General features: G+C 34.8%; 2 protein-coding genes across 6 annotated transcripts; one reads left to right on the top strand and one right to left on the bottom strand.

Annotated features, from left to right (window-relative positions):
* On the bottom strand, positions 1-6,210 carry LOC135695208 (calcyphosin-like protein). 2 transcript variants are annotated; one of them, XM_065214204.2, is made up of 6 exons: positions 6,005-6,210; positions 3,536-3,632; positions 2,341-2,421; positions 1,591-1,688; positions 1,158-1,269; positions 1-638 (listed from the first exon to the last, which is right to left on the bottom strand). In XM_065214204.2, exons 1-6 carry the CDS (start codon positions 6,145-6,147, stop codon positions 534-536), a joined length of 636 nt encoding a protein of 211 aa, XP_065070276.1. In that variant the 5' UTR covers positions 6,148-6,210; the 3' UTR covers positions 1-533. The 2 variants fall into 2 exon arrangements, with proteins under 2 accessions (XP_065070276.1, XP_065070277.1); XM_065214205.2 differs by lacking the exon at positions 6,005-6,210 and adding an exon at positions 3,885-4,061.
* A 1,936-nt stretch (positions 6,211-8,146) lies between these two features.
* LOC135694685 (neutral amino acid transporter 9) lies at positions 8,147-21,287 on the top strand. 4 transcript variants are annotated; one of them, XM_065213513.2, is made up of 14 exons: positions 8,147-8,303; positions 10,236-10,411; positions 12,135-12,220; positions 13,226-13,289; positions 13,727-13,820; positions 14,602-14,772; positions 16,066-16,134; positions 16,477-16,659; positions 17,115-17,219; positions 17,598-17,704; positions 18,296-18,400; positions 19,382-19,530; positions 20,042-20,131; positions 20,769-21,287. In XM_065213513.2, the coding sequence occupies exons 2-14, from the start codon at positions 10,241-10,243 to the stop codon at positions 20,935-20,937; spliced, it is 1,563 nt and encodes a 520-aa protein (XP_065069585.1). In that variant the 5' UTR covers positions 8,147-8,303; positions 10,236-10,240; the 3' UTR covers positions 20,938-21,287. The 4 variants fall into 4 exon arrangements, with proteins under 4 accessions (XP_065069585.1, XP_065069584.1, XP_088965756.1 ...); XM_065213512.2 differs by having other exon boundaries at positions 8,148-8,307; XM_089109630.1 differs by lacking the exons at positions 20,042-20,131; positions 20,769-21,287 and adding an exon at positions 18,508-18,592 and having other exon boundaries at positions 8,148-8,307; positions 19,382-19,523.
* Positions 21,288-21,297: the final 10 nt, after the last annotated feature.

Below are 21,297 nucleotides of genomic sequence, written 5' to 3'. Positions count from 1 at the left end.
TTCTGCATAAATCCAGTTGAGTCATTGTGCATATTAACATAAAAGTTACAAAGTATTTCTAAAAATAAAACCAAAATTTAACAGAAGGAAAAATTTTACATGTCTACAATTGATATACGAAAAAACAAAAAATACCCTTCAGAATAGAATATTTCATAAAATTTAGGAATAGGAATGCAATGTTTCTCTCTTAATCCACAAGTGTTCTGGAAAAGTTTTCAAAATAAAAGCATAAAAGCTTCAGCATACAGCCAATAACCTGGCTTTATTTGTTTTAAATGAAACTAATCTTCTTGGCATATTTAACAGTAATATCGCACTGAAATATTACATTTGCTGGCTAAATATTGTCATGAAATATAATAAACTGCACTACTACGATCCCGAAAAACTTTCTTCTGAGTAAACTTGAAGAAATGAAACACCATTTTCTAAACCTTTTTTCCAATAAGGATGGCAGTTTGTTCAGCAAGGTGATTTTAATCATAGGTTGTTTGTGAAGAATTAAGATCTTCTTCTGTGACAGTGGTGTATTAGTTCAGCTTGTAAGCATTTCTCATCATTAGGTCAAAGTACATATCATTGTCTATGGAGGCACTCACACCAGAATAATAATTTATGAATTCATCAAGTGTTATCTAAAATAGAAGAAATATCAGCTTTGTTATCTAATGGCTGTCAAGTTTTTTTTCATTTCAGTGCAAGCCATGTGATTATAAGGAAGTAATTTTCAGCAAACCTGATCTTCAGCATTGCATTATGATTCTGTTTCAATGTTTCTAACATTGCTATTCGAGCATCAAAACATAAATTAATTGATTCATAAATTCCTTTGGATTGAAATGTTGATGGTTCTATTGGTCTAAAAGTAATTTTTTCAGTCAGTTATATTAGAGAGTGGCCTTGAGACCTATAGTCAATCTCTAGCAAGGGAAGGTATGGAGAAGCTAAAGCATGGAGAGATGAGAGCAAGAATGTTCCCTACGAGTCTTGGAAGTAGGAAGAGGGTAAAGAGTTCAAAGATACACAAGCTCTGTTAAAGAAGGGTGGGCAACACAAAACTTTGATCTGCATATCTTTCAAGCCAAAGCAGTATTATAAAGTCTTAAAAAAATAAGCAATGCTATCAAACTTTTGTGTCAATCTAAAAGACTTACTGTGCCATCCTTATCATCTGGTGTGTCAAAGGAATCCAAAAATTTTCTGAAACACTGATCCTCTGTCCATTCCCCGTTTTTATATTTTGGATGTTGTTTAACATTATAAACCCTAGAAAATAAATCTTGGAATTATACAACAGAAACATAAATTTTGTTAATAATCAGTACAAAGAAGGATTTGCAGTTTTTCATGGGCTACTACACCTCATAAGAACAAATTCAGCCTAAGGGAAAACATATCACTTTAATTTTACTTTATCGTAAAGTAAAATTTTTCGCCCAAAAAGGCAGGATTTCCTTTTAAAGGATTTTATTTTTAAAAAAAGCATATTTCATCTGTATAAAGTTTCAATTCATTTACACTATTTGTATTGCTAGGTATTATCAATCTTCAAATGTCTATAATAGCTAATAATATTAGTTAACATACCCTCGCAAGTCATCTATTGTTATTAATCCATCCCCTGTTTTATCAAGTTTGTTGAATGCTAATTGAATTATGTTCTTCCTTCCTTTGCTCATTGGTGGCTGATGGATGGAAAATGCTACATTATTATATTTAACATTATCCAAAAATATCAATCAAAGAAATCAATAAAAAGATGGTTAATACAATCATAATAATTTGTAGATGGTACAATTTCTTTCTATTCAACAATATAAATTATAAAAATATTACTAATTGTTTTAAAGGAACAGAAGATTATGTTATTTAGGTAGGGTACTCAAATGAATAAATATGTTGTCTAGGAAACTGAGAAAAAACTTATGAGGGTTATGGAGCTCATTTCCCTATTCTAGATATAATCAGGCCTCTCCATAAAGATTTTAATAGGTACATGGTTGATCGCATGCCTCGAAGCAGAATTTTTCATTGAGGCATGCAATTCATAACTTTCGGTTTAAAATGCAGGGACAAGCAGTAATATCAGCACTATTGATGTTACAGCTTTCCCGTGCAATTTTTTCAGCTTTGAGGTACCAAAGTATTATAAAGCAGCAAAGTAATTATGTTATAAAATCGAGAATAAATACTGCTGCAAATAAATACATTTAAATATGTTTATCAAACTGTGTCACTGTTGTGAGGGGTTTTAATAGTGCTTCAACATTATGAGCTCTTCAATGTTTTATCAAACATACATATAAATAAAAAGAAAGAAATGGTTAGTATACTAACCCTTAGTGAAATGAGAAACTCATCAAAATCCAGAGCTCCACTATGGTCTTTATCAAATGCATCAAACATTTCTTTTACTTCCTGAAAAAAACATTTTCTGAGTAAATGAACTGTGAATCAGGCAATAAAGATTTAATACAAGTAAACAGCAGACACAATCAATGCTTCATTTTTTTCAGAATTTTTAAGATTTTTCTAAATTTAAAATCGCTAGTAAGTACTCAGAATCATCTAATGAGTCATTGCTTGAGAGCCCAAAATTCTTTGGATTTTGTTTTACACTGTAAAGGTGAAAGAATATGGAAAGCTATATATCCCCTGGTAGGAGGGAAGGCTCTACTCAACCCAAAAATTTGTCCAGGGTATGTGCTTTATAGAAAAATAATCTGTCAATCTGTACCATATTTCCTTTATTACCGTGTACTGAATGGGAAGCAATAAAATGTGTAGCCACCCCCCCCCCCCCTGAAAAATGAATTTTGTTCCAACAGCACTGACAACTATCTACTAAGTTCTATATCAGCACTCATCTCAGAGGTAGCTTTTTCAAGTTTACAACACCAGTTCATTTTGAGCCAAGTTAGCAAGTTCCTTTTCACAATGGTCTATTGAGCATTCTTTGGTTCCTTATGCTGACTGCCACTGCGGTGATCTGTCATTCTTTTGGCACATATCATTTAGGCACAAGTTATTGAATGTTATAATGAGGCTTTTCATCACAATTTACTGTAAGCTATTTGGAACAGTTTTATAATCAATAATGCAATGTATTGTTGCCACAACAAAAAGCCAATCAAGAAAAACGCACAACATTTCAATGCACTAACTAGATTCATGATTAACAAGCTAAAACAAATGATATCAATTAAAATGGTTGTTTGTCTTTGCAAAACTATTTCATAAAGCAAATGAAAGTCGTGCTTTTCTTCTGTAGTTACTTATAACTGTGATTTTAGTAGCTTGTATATTTTCAAAGGATTTTGTAAAGTAGAAGTCAAAAAGGTTACTGAATTGAGCTAATTTACAGCTGCCTTCATTAGCGAAATAACTATCCCAAGGAATTGATTTTTTGTGGTTTAAAAAGTGTTGGAAATGATTTCGTTTGCATATTCCATTGATGTTATTGAACTGATAAATCTTCCAATCAGATTAAAGCTTTGGCTTCCAATTCTTACTACGTCGAAAGAATACAAACCTTTGGTTCTAAGATCAAACCGTATTCTCGGAGCCCCTTTTTGAATTCATTTAAGTCGAGTCTTCTGTTTCCATCGTCGTCCATAATTCGAAAAACTCTGCAAAGGGAATCAGAGCTTCATTTAATAAACAAACAAAGTTATTTTCTCTCCATAAATTTAAAGAACAACAAAATTATATGCATTTTCAACTTATCTCATTTTCTAAGCGTGCAAGTTTGGCGAAACGAGCATCGAAACACAAAGCATTGAGCATCACTCAAGCATAAGAAGACGTATGTTTACAATGCCCGCGACAAGGCCCTCTCCCTCTCGTTTATCTTTGAGAATAATTAACAAACGTTGTGATACCTTCCCAAGCCTTTGATTCCCCCGGCTCCTCGTGAAAGACAAGCAAGTCTTAGTTTCTCGACAGGACAAGTAGCTTTGTCCTTCATTTGGTTAGCTTTGCGCTTCATTTCTGCGTTTGACCTCGCTGTGGCCGCCATTTTGTTAGATTGTTGAAGAAACCTTTACGCAGCCAAATTCAAGATTTGCACAACAATGGATGAAAACAAAGATGAATCGTCATGGAAACAAACAGGGTCATGGCGTACCAGCCCGATGGAAACAACCAGAACCACTTTTCTTTTGGCCCCTTGTCCCTTGCCCATCAGTTGAATGTAAAATTTTTCTGTGAATCATTTCTCAACACAAATGGAAATGGAAAAAAGAATATTATTGAGGATATGAAACGTTTTATACAAATTTTAGGAGAAATTTTCTTACAATTGATGGTGTTAAATTTTGGAACTCTCTGCTGCTAGATTAGAAAACAGCCAGACATGAAACATCTTTCAAAAGTAAAATGAAAATTACCTTTTGGAAAACGTTAAGTCATTTCTTTCGTAGAACCTCAACCTTATTTTACTTGAATCAAATAATCATACTTTCTACAAACCCTCTTTTCATTTCCTTGTACTGTATTTGGTTTATTTTTGAGTTACTTCATGGTTAATTAAAGCTAAAATTCGATCTTTGCCGATTCTTTCCTTTCAAGTCTGTGCTTATTCTCACTGTTAATATTCAAACCAAAATATTTTTAATGTTTAGATACCGTTCATTCACGTCATCTGAGCACATGTTTTTGATAGTGTCTTGAGATTTCTCCATTTGTTCATCAGTTAGTTTAGTAAAAATTGACATTTTAGTTTAACTTTTTTGCAATATCCTACCTTACAAATTAAAAAAACGATTGTAATTAAACAACTATAGAATGACGTTTATTCGTAATTAGCTTGACATTTTGCTAAAATAAATCTTTGAGTTTGAGTAGCAGCACAGCTTCCTTTTAAATGTGAATATTTTCTTGTTTCCTTGTTTGATGTGGCTTAGATCTTAATTGGTGCCATAGTGTCTAGCTCTCTCGCAAGGAAACTTTCACCATTCAAGAAATGACAGATCAAATACGGTGTCTCTAGCATTTCCAACTCTCAGCTTCTGAGATAACATAGTCAATGGAGATAAAAAGGCACTATAAACGTTTCGCAAATTATAGCCTATCAAGACAAAATAATAAAACTAATATAGTTTGACTAAAACCCTAGATTTACCTCCCCTAGACTGGTCTCGTTTTCCGAAACAAAACATCCATTGACAAAAGCTTATGTACGGTTTCTAGCCAGATTTTTTGCCTTGCGTTCTAACGTTCAAACAAAGCTAGATAGAAAGCAAGTTTTAACCAAAAAAATTAAACTTATTTTTCAGTCCTTAGTCCCAATGGACGTTGTTACTCGCATGAGTGAAGCATCTATGTCAATATGCTTCTAAAAGACGAATATTAACTTAACATTCTTTTTTCGTAACAATTTGAATCCAATACTAATATTTCCAATAAATGCTGCCTAATTTTGTCTAAAATAACAGAAGATGAAGGACGTTTTTGTAAACATTTGCAGTTTACCATAGACAAAATCTATGCATTGTACAAATATCGATTGCTTGCATCTATAAAATGCTTTGGAATTTTTCTCTCTTTCATTAGCTTGATACTGGGCCAAAAGTTTTGGCGATTACCAGACAACTCTTTTGAGAAAGGTAAATCCTTATTATGTTTTATGATCTTTCCCTAGATAACAAATGTACAAAAGGTTCGTGCTACCTATAAGAAATTAGCCAAAAGAAACAACAAGAAACAATTAGAAATAACAAATCTTTAGCTGCAAAAACTTTTTAAAGATTGAATGACCAGAAAGCTTTTTCTATATATGACATGTTATTACTCTTACGGGTTTGGCTAGAAGATTTTTCAGTTTGCTCATCCTATTTATATCTTTGTGTTAGAACACTTCTAATCCCACTTGATCTTACCAACAGTTAGAAGAATCGCACCTTAAAAATCGCTACACGAAGATAAATCAATAGCATAACATTTTAGTGAGCAAATTTTCTACATGATTTCCTGGCTTGTGAAGAAAAAGCAACAAATTTACCTGCCGAAGCTTAAAAACGCTTGACAACCTCTGGACAATATTTTCATGCGCAAGGCTTCAACGGGACAGGAAAAGTCGTTTTTGCCCATCTTTGCTTTCAAGTTCTGGCGCATTACAAAATCTGTTCTGCTTGTGTGGGGCATCTTCACTCGGATTTCAGACAATTTCTTCGACACAAAATTCTAACACCGAAATGAGTCCCTAATCTGCAATCCAGTCGATTTGTTTGTTGAAAATTCCAATGGTGACAATATAAAAGGCAAGCGATGCATAATTTATGCGCAATGTTCCGTGTTTTGAATTGTTTTCTCATATGTGGTTAGTTTGCGATTGATATTGTATATATTCATCACTGACAGGTCCTTCTTTGTCACTTGTCGTTTCTTTGATAAGTATGTTCTCTTATCGGCCTGTGCAGTAAATAATTAACACCGTAGAGAGGTGACAGCGAGGGCGACTGTGTGGGAACAGTTGAGATTTTGTTGCTTTTAAAATACAATTATTTTCTTATTAAAAATGACCGATATAGCACCCAGGTAGCTTATACTAAACCTCTTTAAATGAACTGGAGATGAACTACAATTATAGAACCAGTTTTGAAAAGTTACTTTGATATCCTTTTGTTTCTATATTACTTCGCTTTTTAATGTTCTCAAACGCATATTACTTCAGGGTTCCCGGAAAACTTATCCCTTTAGACTGTCGAAAGCGCAAAGGAAAGACTACCGCCTTGAAAGGGCTTGGCAAAATTTCAATGTTATTGCGTTTGCGTTTCTTTTAAAGCCAGCTAACCAACAGCACTGCAGGGACGGCGCCAGGAAATTTGGCCGGGGGGAGGGGGGGGAGGAGGATGGGGCTAAGGACAAATTATATCGACATATTAGGATCCACCATGGTTGGGTCCAATGTGCAAGAAAGTTTCTGAAATTCAGCCTTTTGGAATGGCTAAAAATGCATCTTCCAGACTAAAATTTAGCATAATTCTTTACCGCTCAGAATTGAAAATTCGATGATTCTCAGAAAATCATTGATCATCGATTTTTAAGGAAAATTTGGGAAGGGGAGAGGTGTCATTCTAAAACTCTAGTGACAGACGTTGGAGAGAGAAAGAAAGGGCGCCCTTGGGTTCATGTGAGAAATAGGAAGCTGTTGTATTGATTAAGAGAATTTTAGTTCCTGAACAGTAAGCAATGTGCATCTTTCTGTTTGCGTCGAGAATTTTCCGCAGCCAATGTTTACACATCCAAAATTTAGACACCGCAATGATACAGAATATTATCTACTGAATTGATGCAAATAATAGACAAATAATAGAAATATACCTTTATAAGTTAGTAAATAGATCAAAGAAAACCAAACAGTAAATAAACATTTTTTTTTTAATTTCATACTCTATTTTAAAAAATGCTGAAAATACGGTCAAGAATGTTTACCTTTGAAAAAGTGGGGGCGCCGTGCCTGCACTAGTTGTCAATTGAACCCTATTCACTTGTGATTTGCAGTTGACGCTTCTCCCGAAAGACTGGAGGAAAATTGGACAAAAAGTACGCTTTTACTTAAGAAGGGCCTGCTTTTTGGCTTCAGTACTAACAAGAAGTATTGAAATCAGTAAGGCTTAGGGGGGTGGGGGGGGTGGGGGAGGGATATCATACATAACCAGTGAAGCAACTAGCATTGCCTAATTCTTTACTGTTTGTAAGAAGTGAAGGTGCCAAAATTACCTAATTCCTTTTTTTCACAGAACCGATTTTCCCTGAAATTTTCTTCATTAAACAATGTGCCCCAATGTGAATACATATTGATACAATATATCAAGGCTCTTGCCGCCCTGTGAGGTCAATTTTCAGCTCACTAGGCGGAAAAAGTGCTTCATTGGGTGGCATTATTTCGCCTAGTTTAAAAGTTAAAAAGGCCCCTTCCCACCCTTTGCCAAGAACCTAAGATATGTTTTGAAAGTTTTTTGAAAAAACCCATCTTTATTCTTGCTAAATCAATGGTATTTTTACGAGTCTCATAGTTTTCATTAATCCTCACCCTGGTATAGCTCCCCCCCTGAATAAATCACCACCTGAAAGCAAATTTTAATGGGCAAAGTTTTTGCCCAAAAATCTCAATTGTGATGATCTGCGGAGGAGCAAGTCACATGGTGTATGTTTGTATCTGCTCTTTGAACTTGAGCAAGTGCCAAAAAGATGATGGCAATTTGGCAAAGAAAAGGGGCAGATTAAAGGACAAGCACAGCATGATGAAAGAATGATATTCACTGTTTTGATTTGTTGGTAATTCTGCAGAGATTAAAGCAAGTAAAGACCTTTTTTGACTTGCTTCTTTTGGCAACTCTCGGATATGGTCTTGTCACATTTTGTCATCATCACTTACGGTCAAAAGAAATGTCACCCTAGTTAGAAAGATCTTTGGTGCAGAGCGTTTAGGCTCGTCAAAATTTGGATTCATATTTATACTGAAGCACTTCAGAAAATGTTGTAACACTGTAATACACAGAATTGAAACCTGCTCAGAACTTTAAGGTCATAATATTAATCTGTTATTGCCCACCTCCACCTTGTGGACAAAAAACTTCAAAGTTCAAGTGCCCACTTAAAATGTACACTACTTGGTTTTGCCGACTCAAAACCTTGAAATTATAAACGCCTGAGGTCAAGGGCAAAATTGACTTACTTTCCATGGGCACTGTATGGAGGGGGAAGCTGGTCTAGATTTCAATGGTGCAGTTTTCTTTTTGAGGAGAGCTCAGGGGCAAGAGGTCACTTGTGATAATTTGAGTGTTTGCCAAATTTCCCAGTGATTCTTGACTTTCTCAATGTTTTTCTTTTGGTATTAATCCATTTTATATCAATTTTTTTTCACAGGAAATTTCTATGTTTAAAAGATGAAACTAAGCTTTCCTAGAGCTACCATCAGTGGCTATTATTCAAATCCCTATAGGTTTAGCAAGCAACATTTTTTAAAAGGCCAAAAACATTTTAATCCTTATGGATAATCTCAAGATGGTTCACAAAGAGGGACAGGTGGCACATTGCATAAGGTCCTTAGGTCTAATGGGCCTAAAAAAAGGGCCAGATAAAGAATAAAATGTATTAAAGTATTGCAAGAAACTGGCTGCAATAATTATTCTGAAATGCATTTTGTGTAGAAAGTGCGGCAGCAACTCCACACACAAGATACTTTCTAGAAATTATTACTGCATAGGTGATTAAAATGGGTGTGTCACAAACAGAATGGGCATGGCCATAAATAACATTCAGGAGTTGTAATAGAATAAATTTGTTAAATTAGCATTCTTTACAAAAATAAGGATAACCAAAAACAATATATTTACATGAAACGGTTTTGTAAGCTTTATGTTTATAAGTTTTATTAGTCATTAAATAACTGTCTTGCAATAAAAGAAAACCCTTCACTATTTCACCATAACAGCTTTTGGCATTGAGAATCAGGAAAAAGCTTTTGCTTTTTTGTAAATTAAGGAAAAGCCTTGGTGGCAGGCTGCACCATTGAATCTAATGGAATGCTTGCAGTGAAAATCGTATAAAATTAAATTTGTAAAATATTTGTTTATCTTGGTTTATGCTTGATGACATTTCTTGACCAAGAGATTTTAAGATATCAGCATTTGTATATAAAGCTTTTAAGAAATGTTTTTAGACCTGAGCTGCTAATGTTGCTACTAAAAATATTGAGATCAAACATCCAACTCCAGTAACTGCCCACATTCAAAAAAGGTCATTGATTCATTTTTCCTATCAAGTTACCAACCATAACCAACCTGCATATCAAAGTGCACCCTTCTATGGTATTTTTGGTTAGCTCTACGTAATTAGTCAATCTTGTAGACCATAAAGTAATTTTCCATAGAGCAACAGAAAGAGCTTAACCTTGGAATGACTGCTGGCTTCAAATTCTCCAGAGCATGGCATTGGTCAATGGCAAAATCCTGACCATGAATCTGATTATGACTGCAAACAAAAATCTCTTTGATAACAAATTTCAGAGAATTTTCTTGTTTGGATTACTTTTCGTGGTTTCACTCAGGCTTGTATCCCAGGAAAGACCTTTTCTTCGGTCTCACTTTCACAATAGATCGGGCATTTTATACTTTTGTTCATTAGTTAAAAATATACTTGTCCTCATTAAATAACGTTCTTGGTTAATGTAAGGTAGAAAATTTTTTCGTCTAGTAATTTAACAATTCTTCTTCTTTGTTTTCTAGAAACCATGAGCGAAAAACAACCCTTACTAAAAGGGGATTCCTCAACTCCAAGGGAACCATTTTTAGTCAATTCTTTAAACCGGTCAGCAGAAGATTTAAATGAACAGAGTTTAAACGATCTTGCTCAGCATGCTCGATACCGGTACTACACAAAGCTTTATCCAAGACAAGAATTGGTATGAATCTAATTTTTGTTTGAAATTTAATTACAATGCTATTAGGCTCATGTACAAAATGTTTTCCACCACCCAAACAACCTGATTCAGGGCCGCCGGTCCGGACACAGGTTTTAACAAGGGGCAGGCAAAATTGATAAAGAGGGCACAAACATTTATGTCAGTAACATTGATTATTGCCAAAAATAGTACTGCTTTCGTGGTAATTTAGAAATTTAAGAAAAAATAAGACACACTGCATATAGAAATAGAACAATCTTTGCTTGAAGGCAGATATGGCTATCTACTCGATTCAGGGGCTACATGTTTTTGGACACACTTAATTGTATAACTCCTCATGGGCAATGAGGTTTCTAGTCCATGCATGATTTCTATTGTCAAATGATTGCGAATAACCTAGCAAAAGCAAATGGAGTGCGTTGGTATGGACATGTCCTGAGAAGACAAGAAGATGATGTGCTAAGAAAGGTGCTAACTTTTCAAGTTGACAGTCGGAGAAAGAGAGGAAGACCCAGGAATACTTGGAAAGAACATGTGGAAGAAGAAATGAAGAAATATGATTTGCAAAATGAAGATGCTAAACATCATGAGAAGGAGTGAAACCAATTGCCTCAGGGCATAAGTACATCCGGTCACCTGCTTTTAAGTGGACAAAACTGCATCAAAACTGAATCACTGATGTTAATGATCCGATGTACTTATTTTTGTTTTTAATTTTTATTGTAAGTGGGGTTGGCCCCTGTTAAGCAGCGGGCACATGTCCTTCCCCCATACTTGTGACAGTGCATTTTGCTTGATAATTATTCACATTAATTAAAATATCCCAAAGGAAAAATAAATCCAGATTGATGCAATCATACATACAAATGTATTTAATACTTACAAGTCAAACCAAAAATGTATTGTACAGAACTGAAAAGAATTATTGAATTTTCAGGCTCAAATTTCAGGATTTCAGTCTCTGCCTATTTCAAACTCAGCAAATTCACAGGCTCTATCTCTTCCGAAATTAAGCATGACAAAAAACAAACATCTAAATTTTTTATCTTCAGGATAATTGAACTTCCATGGTAGCAGGATAATTGAACTACATACACTGCGTAGCAGCAACCTAAACATCTTCAATCTCACCAAATTTCCCATGTACACTCAATTTTATTCTAATTCTCCCTGGTATTCAATGTGGTTTCCTATTTTCTCTGTCTTCTCACTTGTTTAGTTCATCAACTGCTTTTCTTATTTTCCACTTAATCTTGGTTTGTTTATCAGTTCTCACAATCAGTTCTTAGATGCCAGAACTATATTTTCTATAATGTTCTTTTGTTGAGAATGGGAAACTTTTAATGCCAAAATGTTTTATGATCTTAATGGTCTTATCTTAATTAAATCTGTCACTAGCATGGATGTATTTTCAAAATAGGATTGGTATTATCACTAACTAGAACCTGTAAATTTGTTGTGCAATGGCATGCCTTTATTGAAGTTATTATGATGTATTTTTCATGATGCCAATGCGAGGAAAGTCATTAATACTAAAATTTTCACCATAGCACTTCTCATCGAGTTTTTTGCTTGTTGTAATGGTATTATTCTTCACTACCTCATTTTGTTAGATATTGGTGAAACAATGTTTTTTTGCAGTGCCAACCGAGGCAATCGTTGATAAATCAGAACGGTTTTAATTTGAAAGCAATTGTTAAAATTTCATTTTCATTCTTTTAAGATAATACCTGATCATGTGCTGCCACCATATCTCTTCCTGCCAATTTTGCCATCAATTGGCTACAAACAAAGCAGCTTGATAACAATGTAAGTAGTTTGCTTCTTGTGCGAGAAAAAGACCTTGAGATGCTATATCAAGCACAACATTTGAGCAGTTGAAAACCCCAGTGAATGGTGTTGGCTAGTCAGAAAGACCAGATCAACCCTGCAAGCAGCATCTTGTTGTTCAGGACTCACTTTATTACCCCGCATTAAAGCCCATAGGCCTATTTGCGAATTTTTTTCTATTTTGGAATTTTTAATTTGAAAAACACACTAAAATCCCCCCTGAAATCAGCAAATAGGACCCAAAAATAAGTTGATGATATGGAGCGAAATTTCGCTGTATTGCTGTTGTTCAGAATAAACTCTTTTTCAGTAGCCGAAAAGACAATAAGAGGGGGGATGGTGCAACAATGTCCTATACAAATAAGTTCTTGAGGAAAATGCATATCTTAGAAATGCAGATATATAGTCAAAGATGTCACTGGAAAAGAAAAAATACTTAATCTTTTTTAAGTTCCCTTTTTCGTAGGTATCTCTTAACATATTCATCCTGAAATGAGAATTCTCTCGTTTAAAGGTCCATTGCGCCTTAACCCGCGGGGAAATTCACACTTGGAAAATGCGTACGAGATTTCATCCAAAACAAAAGGATATCTATGGATTTTCTTATCTTTTTCAGGATTTTACTATAGGTGTACGAGATTTTCATATAGTGATTTGCCCCTCTCCTATAACCGGGTAAAAGCCAATGGGTCTTTATACAGGGCTGGCTTATATGCGGGGAAACGGTATTTGATAAAGATTTTATGTTTGAAATGCTACAGAAGGGTATTTAAAACCAAACCCTATATTTCATTACGGACAATGCAACACTTTACAATGTTTTAATCTATGCACATGTATTTCACCTCCACAGCCACTGTCTAGAAACACTTTAAATTGTAAGAAGTCAATTAATTATACCTTTTCCAATTGAAATATCCCGATCTTTAATAAATTTGTTTTTATTTATGCTCTTGATTAATTTTCAGTGTATTATTTTTACAGATTTGCGATTTGGAATACGATGATGGGTACGTCACTACTGAGTTTGCCTTGGGCCATTGGACAGGTGAGGCTCTCTTCAAATATAACGCAACTGAATTAAAATAAAGACATTTTCTTTTAATCTGAACAGAAGCCAGATGGGATCTCAAGGTAACCAAACAATATATACAGCAACCAAAAATTCAGAAACTTTACTGTGTAAATAATCCATTTGATTGCATTTGAAAGAGAAAATTTGATAAACAAAAAGTTGAATGATGGCAAGATTGAAGAAATTAAATTATAGACACTCGATTGGCTCTGTTTTAACCAATCAGTGTTCTCCATTTTATTACAAGTTACAGATTTTAAAATATGGCATGGCATTGAAAGAGACGGCCATTTTATTGTGAGCGAAATTAACACCAATGGGACTGGTGTCAAACTCCATGCCATATTAGATAACGCTCAAATTTATGAGTTTGCTTTGAAGAACGACTTTGGTTTCTGGCTCTCTTTCAGAGCGGATTTGTCCTTGGCATGGCCTTGATTATCACCATGGGTCTCATCTGCTTCTACACCTGCTATCTCATCTTGAAAAGTGCCAATTACATGGGTGGGTATTACATTTCTACAGCGATATCGAATAAATATGTTGAATTATGAATATAGTTTCAATAAGTGTTCTTGCCACTTCAGTCTGTAGGATGCACTGTGTTTGAGTAGACCATACATTCAGCAGTTCCATTTAAGCCTTAGAATGCAGGACCGTAGGCTCGAGATAAGATCGTAAAGACTAACAAATTGCGAGCTCTGTGATAAAGGTTAATTGTATAAAACTAGGTAAAGGCTTAGTGATTTATTTAAAGGAACATAGAGCTTGTAAAGGATGCTAGTAAAATTGTCGCAGTATTAGTACACCTTTAAGAGTATGGCAATTGTCATCGTGCTTAGGAACATTCCTCGATTACGTTTATTCGACACAACGTCATTATTCAATCGACATGCGGGAGCTCACCGCAATCGATACTCTTAGTTTGGGTCGTGGGAATGGCTTATGCACCCATTTCAAAGTCATACAAGATCTTACCTGAAATTTAAAGGTACTAAAGCGCTGAACGGATTAAAGAGACAATTTAAGAATGTAGTATAGATTTAATACGACTCAAATTTGATTGAGAATTAAGAATAAGAATAAAAAGAAAGAAGAAGATTAAGAATAAAAAGAAAGGTCGAAATTTAGTCAAAAATATTTTTCTCAGATTTCTCGCGATTGATTCCCTCAGTTTTCAACCCTAAACAAGTTCCCTGTCAAAAGTCTTTAGAATGCCATGCTGCCTGAAGTTTATTTGTTAAACATTGTGCCCTACTAACATTTCCACATCTTTTCCTTATAGATAAGTCAAAGTTCGAGGCCCTTGAATTTACTGATGTCTGTGAACATTATCTTGGTAAGAGTGGGAAAATATGCAGCATTGTGTCCTCTCTGGTAGCGCTTCTTGGATCAACAACAGTCTACCTCGTTCTGTTGTCAAACTTTTTATTCAGCGTTGGACAGTTTATCCACGGTAGGTTAGTTCAAGTAATTTTCCAGTTGTAACGAAGACTTAGGCCGTGTTTGCTTAGGGTAGGGCAGATTTGTCAAACTCATTCACTGAAAGAACCAACAGCAAAACACAAAGCGTGGGTGACAGTCAATTGCTAGACATAATGGACATTTCTGGAGATGATTAAAATGACTTTGCTGTAAACGGAACTTAGAAACTGGATATAGCCTGTTTACTTCATATATTCGCAATAAAAATTTGATAGTAACGAATACAATACGGAACACCGGAAACATAGCAGACTAAAGGCCCATTTCCACCTCGTCCGGATTTCGAATTTCGGATGCGAACTCGTTGTCTGCAGCTCGCATCCGAACGTTTGCATCCGAATCTGACGCTTTCGGAAGTTTTGTTTTTCATCCGAATTCGCATTGCAAATCAAACATTCCCGAATATGATTATCCAATCATGCGAAACGACCCATCAAAGATGGCGAACGTCAAATCTGCTGAAACTTCAAAAATTGATTTGGGGTAACAGCTTAGTTTTTACGCTAATCGAGCAAGTCTACTTCAAGATCCTAGGAGCAATTGAACACAGAAATTCTCCCCCAGATAGAGATAAAGTTTGATAATTTCTATTAGTCTTCGAAATTTTTGTGACATTTTGCTCCCCGGCTACATGGGAAGCTTCTTCCGCCGAATCGAATCGCATTTATCTCTAATGCTTGGTTTTCATTTTTTCATTTTAATTTCTTTATACACAAAAATCCCTTCAGCTTACAACTAAATACCAAGTAAGAAAATAAATGTTGTGTTTCATCTAACAGGTTCTCAAGGTTTTGCCACTCAGCATTCAATACTTTTATTCTAATGTCAACTTGCTTCAAATATTTATATCTTTTTCTAATCAAAATCCTTGCTTTAAAGGACTCAAAGCATTTTGACAAGCTAGCAATGTCCGTTTTTAATAAAAAGATTGATAAAAAGACAACTAATCAATCGCATCTTTCCTCTCTCACGCTACTTTCAATCCAGCTCTGGATATCAGCTTAGGTTCGTTTCATCTGCTTAAATTATATCAGAATAGCCAACAGAAGTAATAGCCACCAGCGTAATTTATCCACGATAATATTTTTTAAAAGAACTGTCTTCCAAAATTTTTCAGGGAGCATTCCCCGTAACCTTGTGAAGATTCCCTTGCCTTGCCATTAATCTTTCGTCCTGTCCCGGGGCCCATAAATCCTCTCCGCAGCCCTGTTGATACCCTGGCGAAAAGTCTCAGTAATTGAATCTTAGATTATTTGCCTTGTAGATCAAAGTAATTCGGTCCCAGGCAACGTCACAAGTCTTGCAAACTACTCTGGATCGAGTTTATCTGAAGGTATTTCAACATCTTCTTAACATGTTCTCATTAAACCCTGGTTAACCGTAACAACCAAGAGCAGGGCGATTTTTCTTTTGTTTAAGTACATTTTGGAAATAATTGGGGAGGGTCTAAAGCCCGCTTATCACCCCCTGCTTCTGCTTGTGACAAATGTGACAATCGTTGTTTTGTCTTGCCGCAGTCTTTGTTTTGGTCGTCTAGCAGTGTTTCAGCTTCGCGTAATGTTTTGATATGAAACAAATGTTACTTTTTACGACAATAAAAAAATGCGTCACCTTAATTAAACATTTCGTTCATTAACCCGAAATGGGAGTTTTTAACCAACCCTTTTTTTGCTAGTGTTGTGTGCTGCTGACGAAAGCCCAAAGCACACTAAACCGACTTCGCTGACGTCCTCTGGAAGTGATGCGTTTTATAACATATGGCAGCAAGACCTCACTGTGCCGTTCTATCTGCTTGTCGTGTTGCTCCCGCTATCATCGTTCAAGTCGCCCACCTTTTTCACAAAGTTTAATGCTTTGGGTAAACGGCATTAACTTTTAAGTACATGATTATATACAATAAATACGCATATTTTGGTACATATTAATATTTTTAGATTTTAGTCAAATTTTAGGGTTCACTTCATCGATTTAATTTGAAACACGTTGTTATAATGATATATTGATAAACAATTTCTACAAATTTAAACCATGTTTTTCAATAACACACTGCTATTTTGATTCTCTCATGATAATTCCACTGAAGCTTTTCCTCGCGATAATTTTCTTTATTTAAGAAAGAAGCAATTTTAATTTTAAAATACTTTTTCTTAGCTGTAGGTGCAACATTTCCAAGGAAACTTCCATCCTCGGTTATCTGATGAAATATGTTTGTCTTTAAAAACAATGCTTGAAAAGTGCAGAGGATTAATTAATTTTTTTAGGAAGATTAAAGAAATAGCCACTTGGTTATAATTTGTTCTGTTTCTCTTTCAGGGACATTGTCCGTCTTTTACATAATCGTATTTGTTTGTGTGAAATCGGCCACTTGGGGTCCCAATCTGCATTTTGAGGACAGTCTAACTGAGGAAAGAACTCCACGTAATATGAATTCAACTGTCCATTCACTCTTTGTCATCCTTCTCAACTTTTATTTTTGCAATTATTCAGCCATAAAGTTTATTGCAATGGCTATTTTCTTTTTGTGTAAATTTTCATCTTTGATTTAATGTATTTGTCAGACAAACATGGAAAATTTTTAGTTTTGGCGCAATACTCTGAAACGTACTAAAAATCTTTTATGCGTTTTGTAAACATATTTGCAACCTATCGGATTAATCTGGAGCATGTACTGGATTAATCTTTACTCAGATATTAACACCTAAAACGGTCTTTATAGAGACCATTTTCTTGTTTAAATTTTTGTTGATATCGTATTTCTTCTGTTTGCCGTAACCCAATAATCATTAATTTTCTTAGTTTATAACCTTCAATTTCCTGCCTTGACTGGAACATTGGGGCTGGCCTTCTATATTCACAATGCAATTTTGTCGATCATGAGAAACCAAGAAAAGCCTCAAAATAATGTAAGTGCACCAGACGCCAAACATGAGCCAATCTTTTGTCTTCATTCCTAATTATCAGTAATATAAACTGTTTGCTTTTCGATTTATTAAAATGATAACAATTTTTTTGCGTTACAGAATTTGAAAATGGCTTTCGAAATCGTTTTTCTGATTGGCCTATTTCGATCCACAACTGGGTATATATTTTCCATCGAGTTCTTTCGGAACCTTATTCTGACGTTTTATGCTCTGAGGAGTGTCAGACCAAAAAGCTTTTAGTATGTCGTAAAATGTTTGCTTTTTTTGCTTTTTCAAAGCCATTTTAAAATGATAACAATGATTTATCGATAAAGTCATTTGATTTGTATTTTGTTTGTGCCAATTCCTAGAAGCTAAGAATACAGGCCACGTTTTCCCTTGCGATTCTCATGTGGATGGCCAAGCCCTTAGGCAACAAACTTAAATCTTTTGTCCAATTGCAGTACCTACTCTATTATCCTGCTAAAATTCCAGCGCTGGTTACCAGTCGTTTGATTATATGCAGTCAATCACCTCCCAAAGTGCAGTCCTCTTTTGTCGACCTCCTACTGTTCAATCAATTTCTTTTTGTAGACACGTGACTTAACCATCGCTTACTCTCTCGCAACTGGAACTTATTTCTCAATTGGCTTCATATTTTATTCTTGTTTTCCTCTTGCCAAACTTTGCATTCAACAGGTTTGTTCGTGACCATCTTATCTTGTACATAGTTTATCTTGAATTTTCTAATTTTTAGCCTCGATATTCTTAATAACTTTCAATTTTGACTCTATTTACATTCTTAGATGATTCCTAAATGGAAACATGGGGAAATTACTCCTCTTAGGAATTGAAAGGAGAAAGTTCTTCCAAAGCCTCCAGGGCAACGCAGTTAAGAGACATTCAAAACTTATGATCTTCTTGATATGGTCTTACTGTTGTTTTACCATAAGTTTAAATTTTATTGAATTTTATGAATTATAAGAAGAACTTAGATGGTGTTGATAGTGTTGGAGCCTGGCTGTTATTCTTAAGTCTTCATATAATTTTAGCACTCTTGAGCCCGAATATTCAACACTTTGGTAATAAAATGTGTGTAATCTATCTAATCGATAAGATGGGGACAAAATGCACTTTAGATTAATCTCGATTAATCTTAGCACATTGATGGATTGCTCCAAAACTAGGTTCTGAGCTTGGCAAAATCAAGGAAATTCGTCTGGAGAATGGCTACCCCGAAGATGTCGTTTAGCATGTTTTAGGAAAAAAATTGCTTATTTATCGGCTGGGAAAAAGTTTTGTCCGGAAAAGTGCGTTGTATATTTAAAAATGCATTGAACGTTTCATCAAAAAATGAAGTACAAATTAAGAAGGCCAGAACTCAATGTTTTTCTATTGTGACGCCTCGTGTGGTCTTTAGTACTGGTGATGCTCCACTCCATTAAAAAAGAATGCGTTCCTATCAATAAAAAAATTTAGTCGTTTGTGAATTTTCGCGCCAATGTCAAGTTCGGTATGTAGGACTTACTACTCAACGATTAGTCGATAGAATGAAACAACATATTCTAAAAGTTTATTTGCTATCTATATGCCGTGAATTTACAAGAATGTTTGCTTGTAAAATCGCAATAAATTCAAATAAATGCCTCATTACCTCTTTTATATTTTAATTAATTTTAGGTATTGCTGGATAATTTTGCATCAGGCGACGTCATGACGTTTTGTGCTCATGTTTGCTTGTTGTTTCAAATGATCACTGTATTTCCGCTGTTGATGTACATTTTGCGAGTGCAAATATTCACTTTGCTGTTTAGAAATGTCTACCCAAGGTTAGTTGTCAGGTCTTTTCATCTTCGTATTTAAAATCTCTCCTAAAAGCACGTGCTCGCGATCCATTCTAAAGAAAATTATCGAGTAATATTTTTTGTTTTTACGTCATTTTCGCCTGTAAAAATTTATTATAGTTAAGGGCTTTTTCGTGTTATTTTCATAAAAGACATTAAATAGTTTACACCTTAACAAGAACAAAAAAATCAGGAAATTTTCGCATTAGACACTTGTCTCCGAATAGAATTTCAAGATTTAAATTCAGCTGTAAAAATACAGTCTAGTCTTAATGGTAGAAAAAAATGTAAATAATTCGATGAAAAGTATTTATCTGGTAAAAGAAAAAAATTAAGATGTCAACTCAGAGAAAAACTCAGAGGCATGTACAAAAAATTAAGTCACCTTCCTCTGACTTTACCCTGATTAATTGCCAGAAATGATTTCATGATAGTCGAAAGGTTTCCCATAAAAGCTACTTAAAATTTGTCTACCTTCATGAATTTCTCATTTCAGTTTAATTCACGTTGTGGTTCTCAACTTTCTCGTGATCGGACTCGGCATCGTATTTGCAATTTTTTATCCGCATGTTGGCCACATTATAAGGTAGTAAAGTATTTACTTTGCTCTAGCAATGTCTCTAAAGATTTTGTTTCTGTTTGTGTTCTTTATCACTCTCATTTATTATTTCTGTTAAATTGACTGCCTTGCCGTGCTTTTATCAAATGCCTCATGACTGCCGTCTAGTTCAATTGTAAAATTGGCTAGGAAAATTTGCAGCTTTTTTCGCCAACTTACTCTATTTTTTGGCTGATTTGTAATTCAACTTTGGAAATAAATTTCAGTTTCAGTTATCAAGTATGCATAACTAGATTTATTGTATTCTTTTTTTTATTGAATGAAATACCACCTCTGGTTGAGATCAATGTCATGGCCCTCACAGGCTTTTGGCGCCTCGTAATTACATAGAACGGAGACAGCCGTTGGTGCATCGGCCTAAGTCGCCCGTTTTAGTTTATAGATTGCGAATGCCATAGACGATATTGCAGTAATCAAACTACTAGTGAGCTTCAATTCCCATGCAAAGATTTCTTTTGCAATAATATTTAACTTTCAAATGTACAAAGCCGTTATTTAATTATTTAATTTTATTAGTTTTTACCCATGATTCTTTGACGTACAACACGCTAAACTGTTTTGATGATGAAACATTTAGATAATCTTTACATTTATCTTTTTTCAGGTATGTTGGTTCAACAAGTGGGCTTGCCTACATTTTTGCCCTTCCTTGCATCGTTTACATGCTGATAGAAAAAAGAAAGAACTCTTTGACCTGGCCAAAACTGATTATTCATTGTGGCTTGCTGTTCCTTGGCTTTTTAAACTTTGCCTCTCAATTTATGATAAAATGACATAATAATAGTTATCATAATTGATCGATTTGATCGGCTTGTTTTTGTAATTGTAAATGTTTATTGACCAGAAATTTAGTTTGGGGTAAATCCTTTCTACTCAGGGGTGTAGTGTTTTGAAGGAGCAAGGGGGCTCTTCCAGAAATGTCTCCAACAGAAATTGAAACTGGTCACTGACTAGGATCGATAGAATCTGGCAAGAAATAGAAGTTATTCTCGTTTGGGGTTACCCCTTTATCCCTCCTAGCACTACGCCCTTTTTAATGTATTCGGATTTATTCAGTTAGAAAAATGAAAATAGTGAAACATGTAAATTATAATAATTTTGAATGAAATGCTCAATTCTATCACTCGCGCCTG

The sequence above is a fragment of the Rhopilema esculentum genome, chromosome 8, assembly GCF_057945365.1.
Source record: "Rhopilema esculentum isolate cy_ngs chromosome 8, ASM5794536v1, whole genome shotgun sequence".
Taxonomy (NCBI): Eukaryota; Metazoa; Cnidaria; class Scyphozoa; order Rhizostomeae; family Rhizostomatidae; genus Rhopilema; species Rhopilema esculentum.
Note: the sequence above shows the minus strand (reverse complement) of the source record. Positions and strands in the feature narration are given on the sequence as shown.

Coding starts and splice junctions, on each gene's coding strand:
- LOC135695208 (XM_065214204.2), bottom strand. CDS start 6,147: ATGCCCCACACAAGCAGAACAGATTTTGTAATGCGCCAGAACTTGAAA. Junction 1,689..2,340: donor AGTTTCTCATTTCACTAAGG/GTTAGTATACTA, acceptor TCCATCCATCAG/CCACCAATGAGCAAAGGAAG. Junction 639..1,157: donor CAGATGATAAGGATGGCACA/GTAAGTCTTTTA, acceptor CTTCTATTTTAG/ATAACACTTGATGAATTCAT.
- LOC135694685 (XM_065213513.2), top strand. CDS start 10,241: ATGAGCGAAAAACAACCCTTACTAAAAGGGGATTCCTCAACTCCAAGG. Junction 13,821..14,601: donor GAAAAGTGCCAATTACATGG/GTGGGTATTACA, acceptor TTTTCCTTATAG/ATAAGTCAAAGTTCGAGGCC. Junction 18,401..19,381: donor CCAAACTTTGCATTCAACAG/GTTTGTTCGTGA, acceptor AATTAATTTTAG/GTATTGCTGGATAATTTTGC.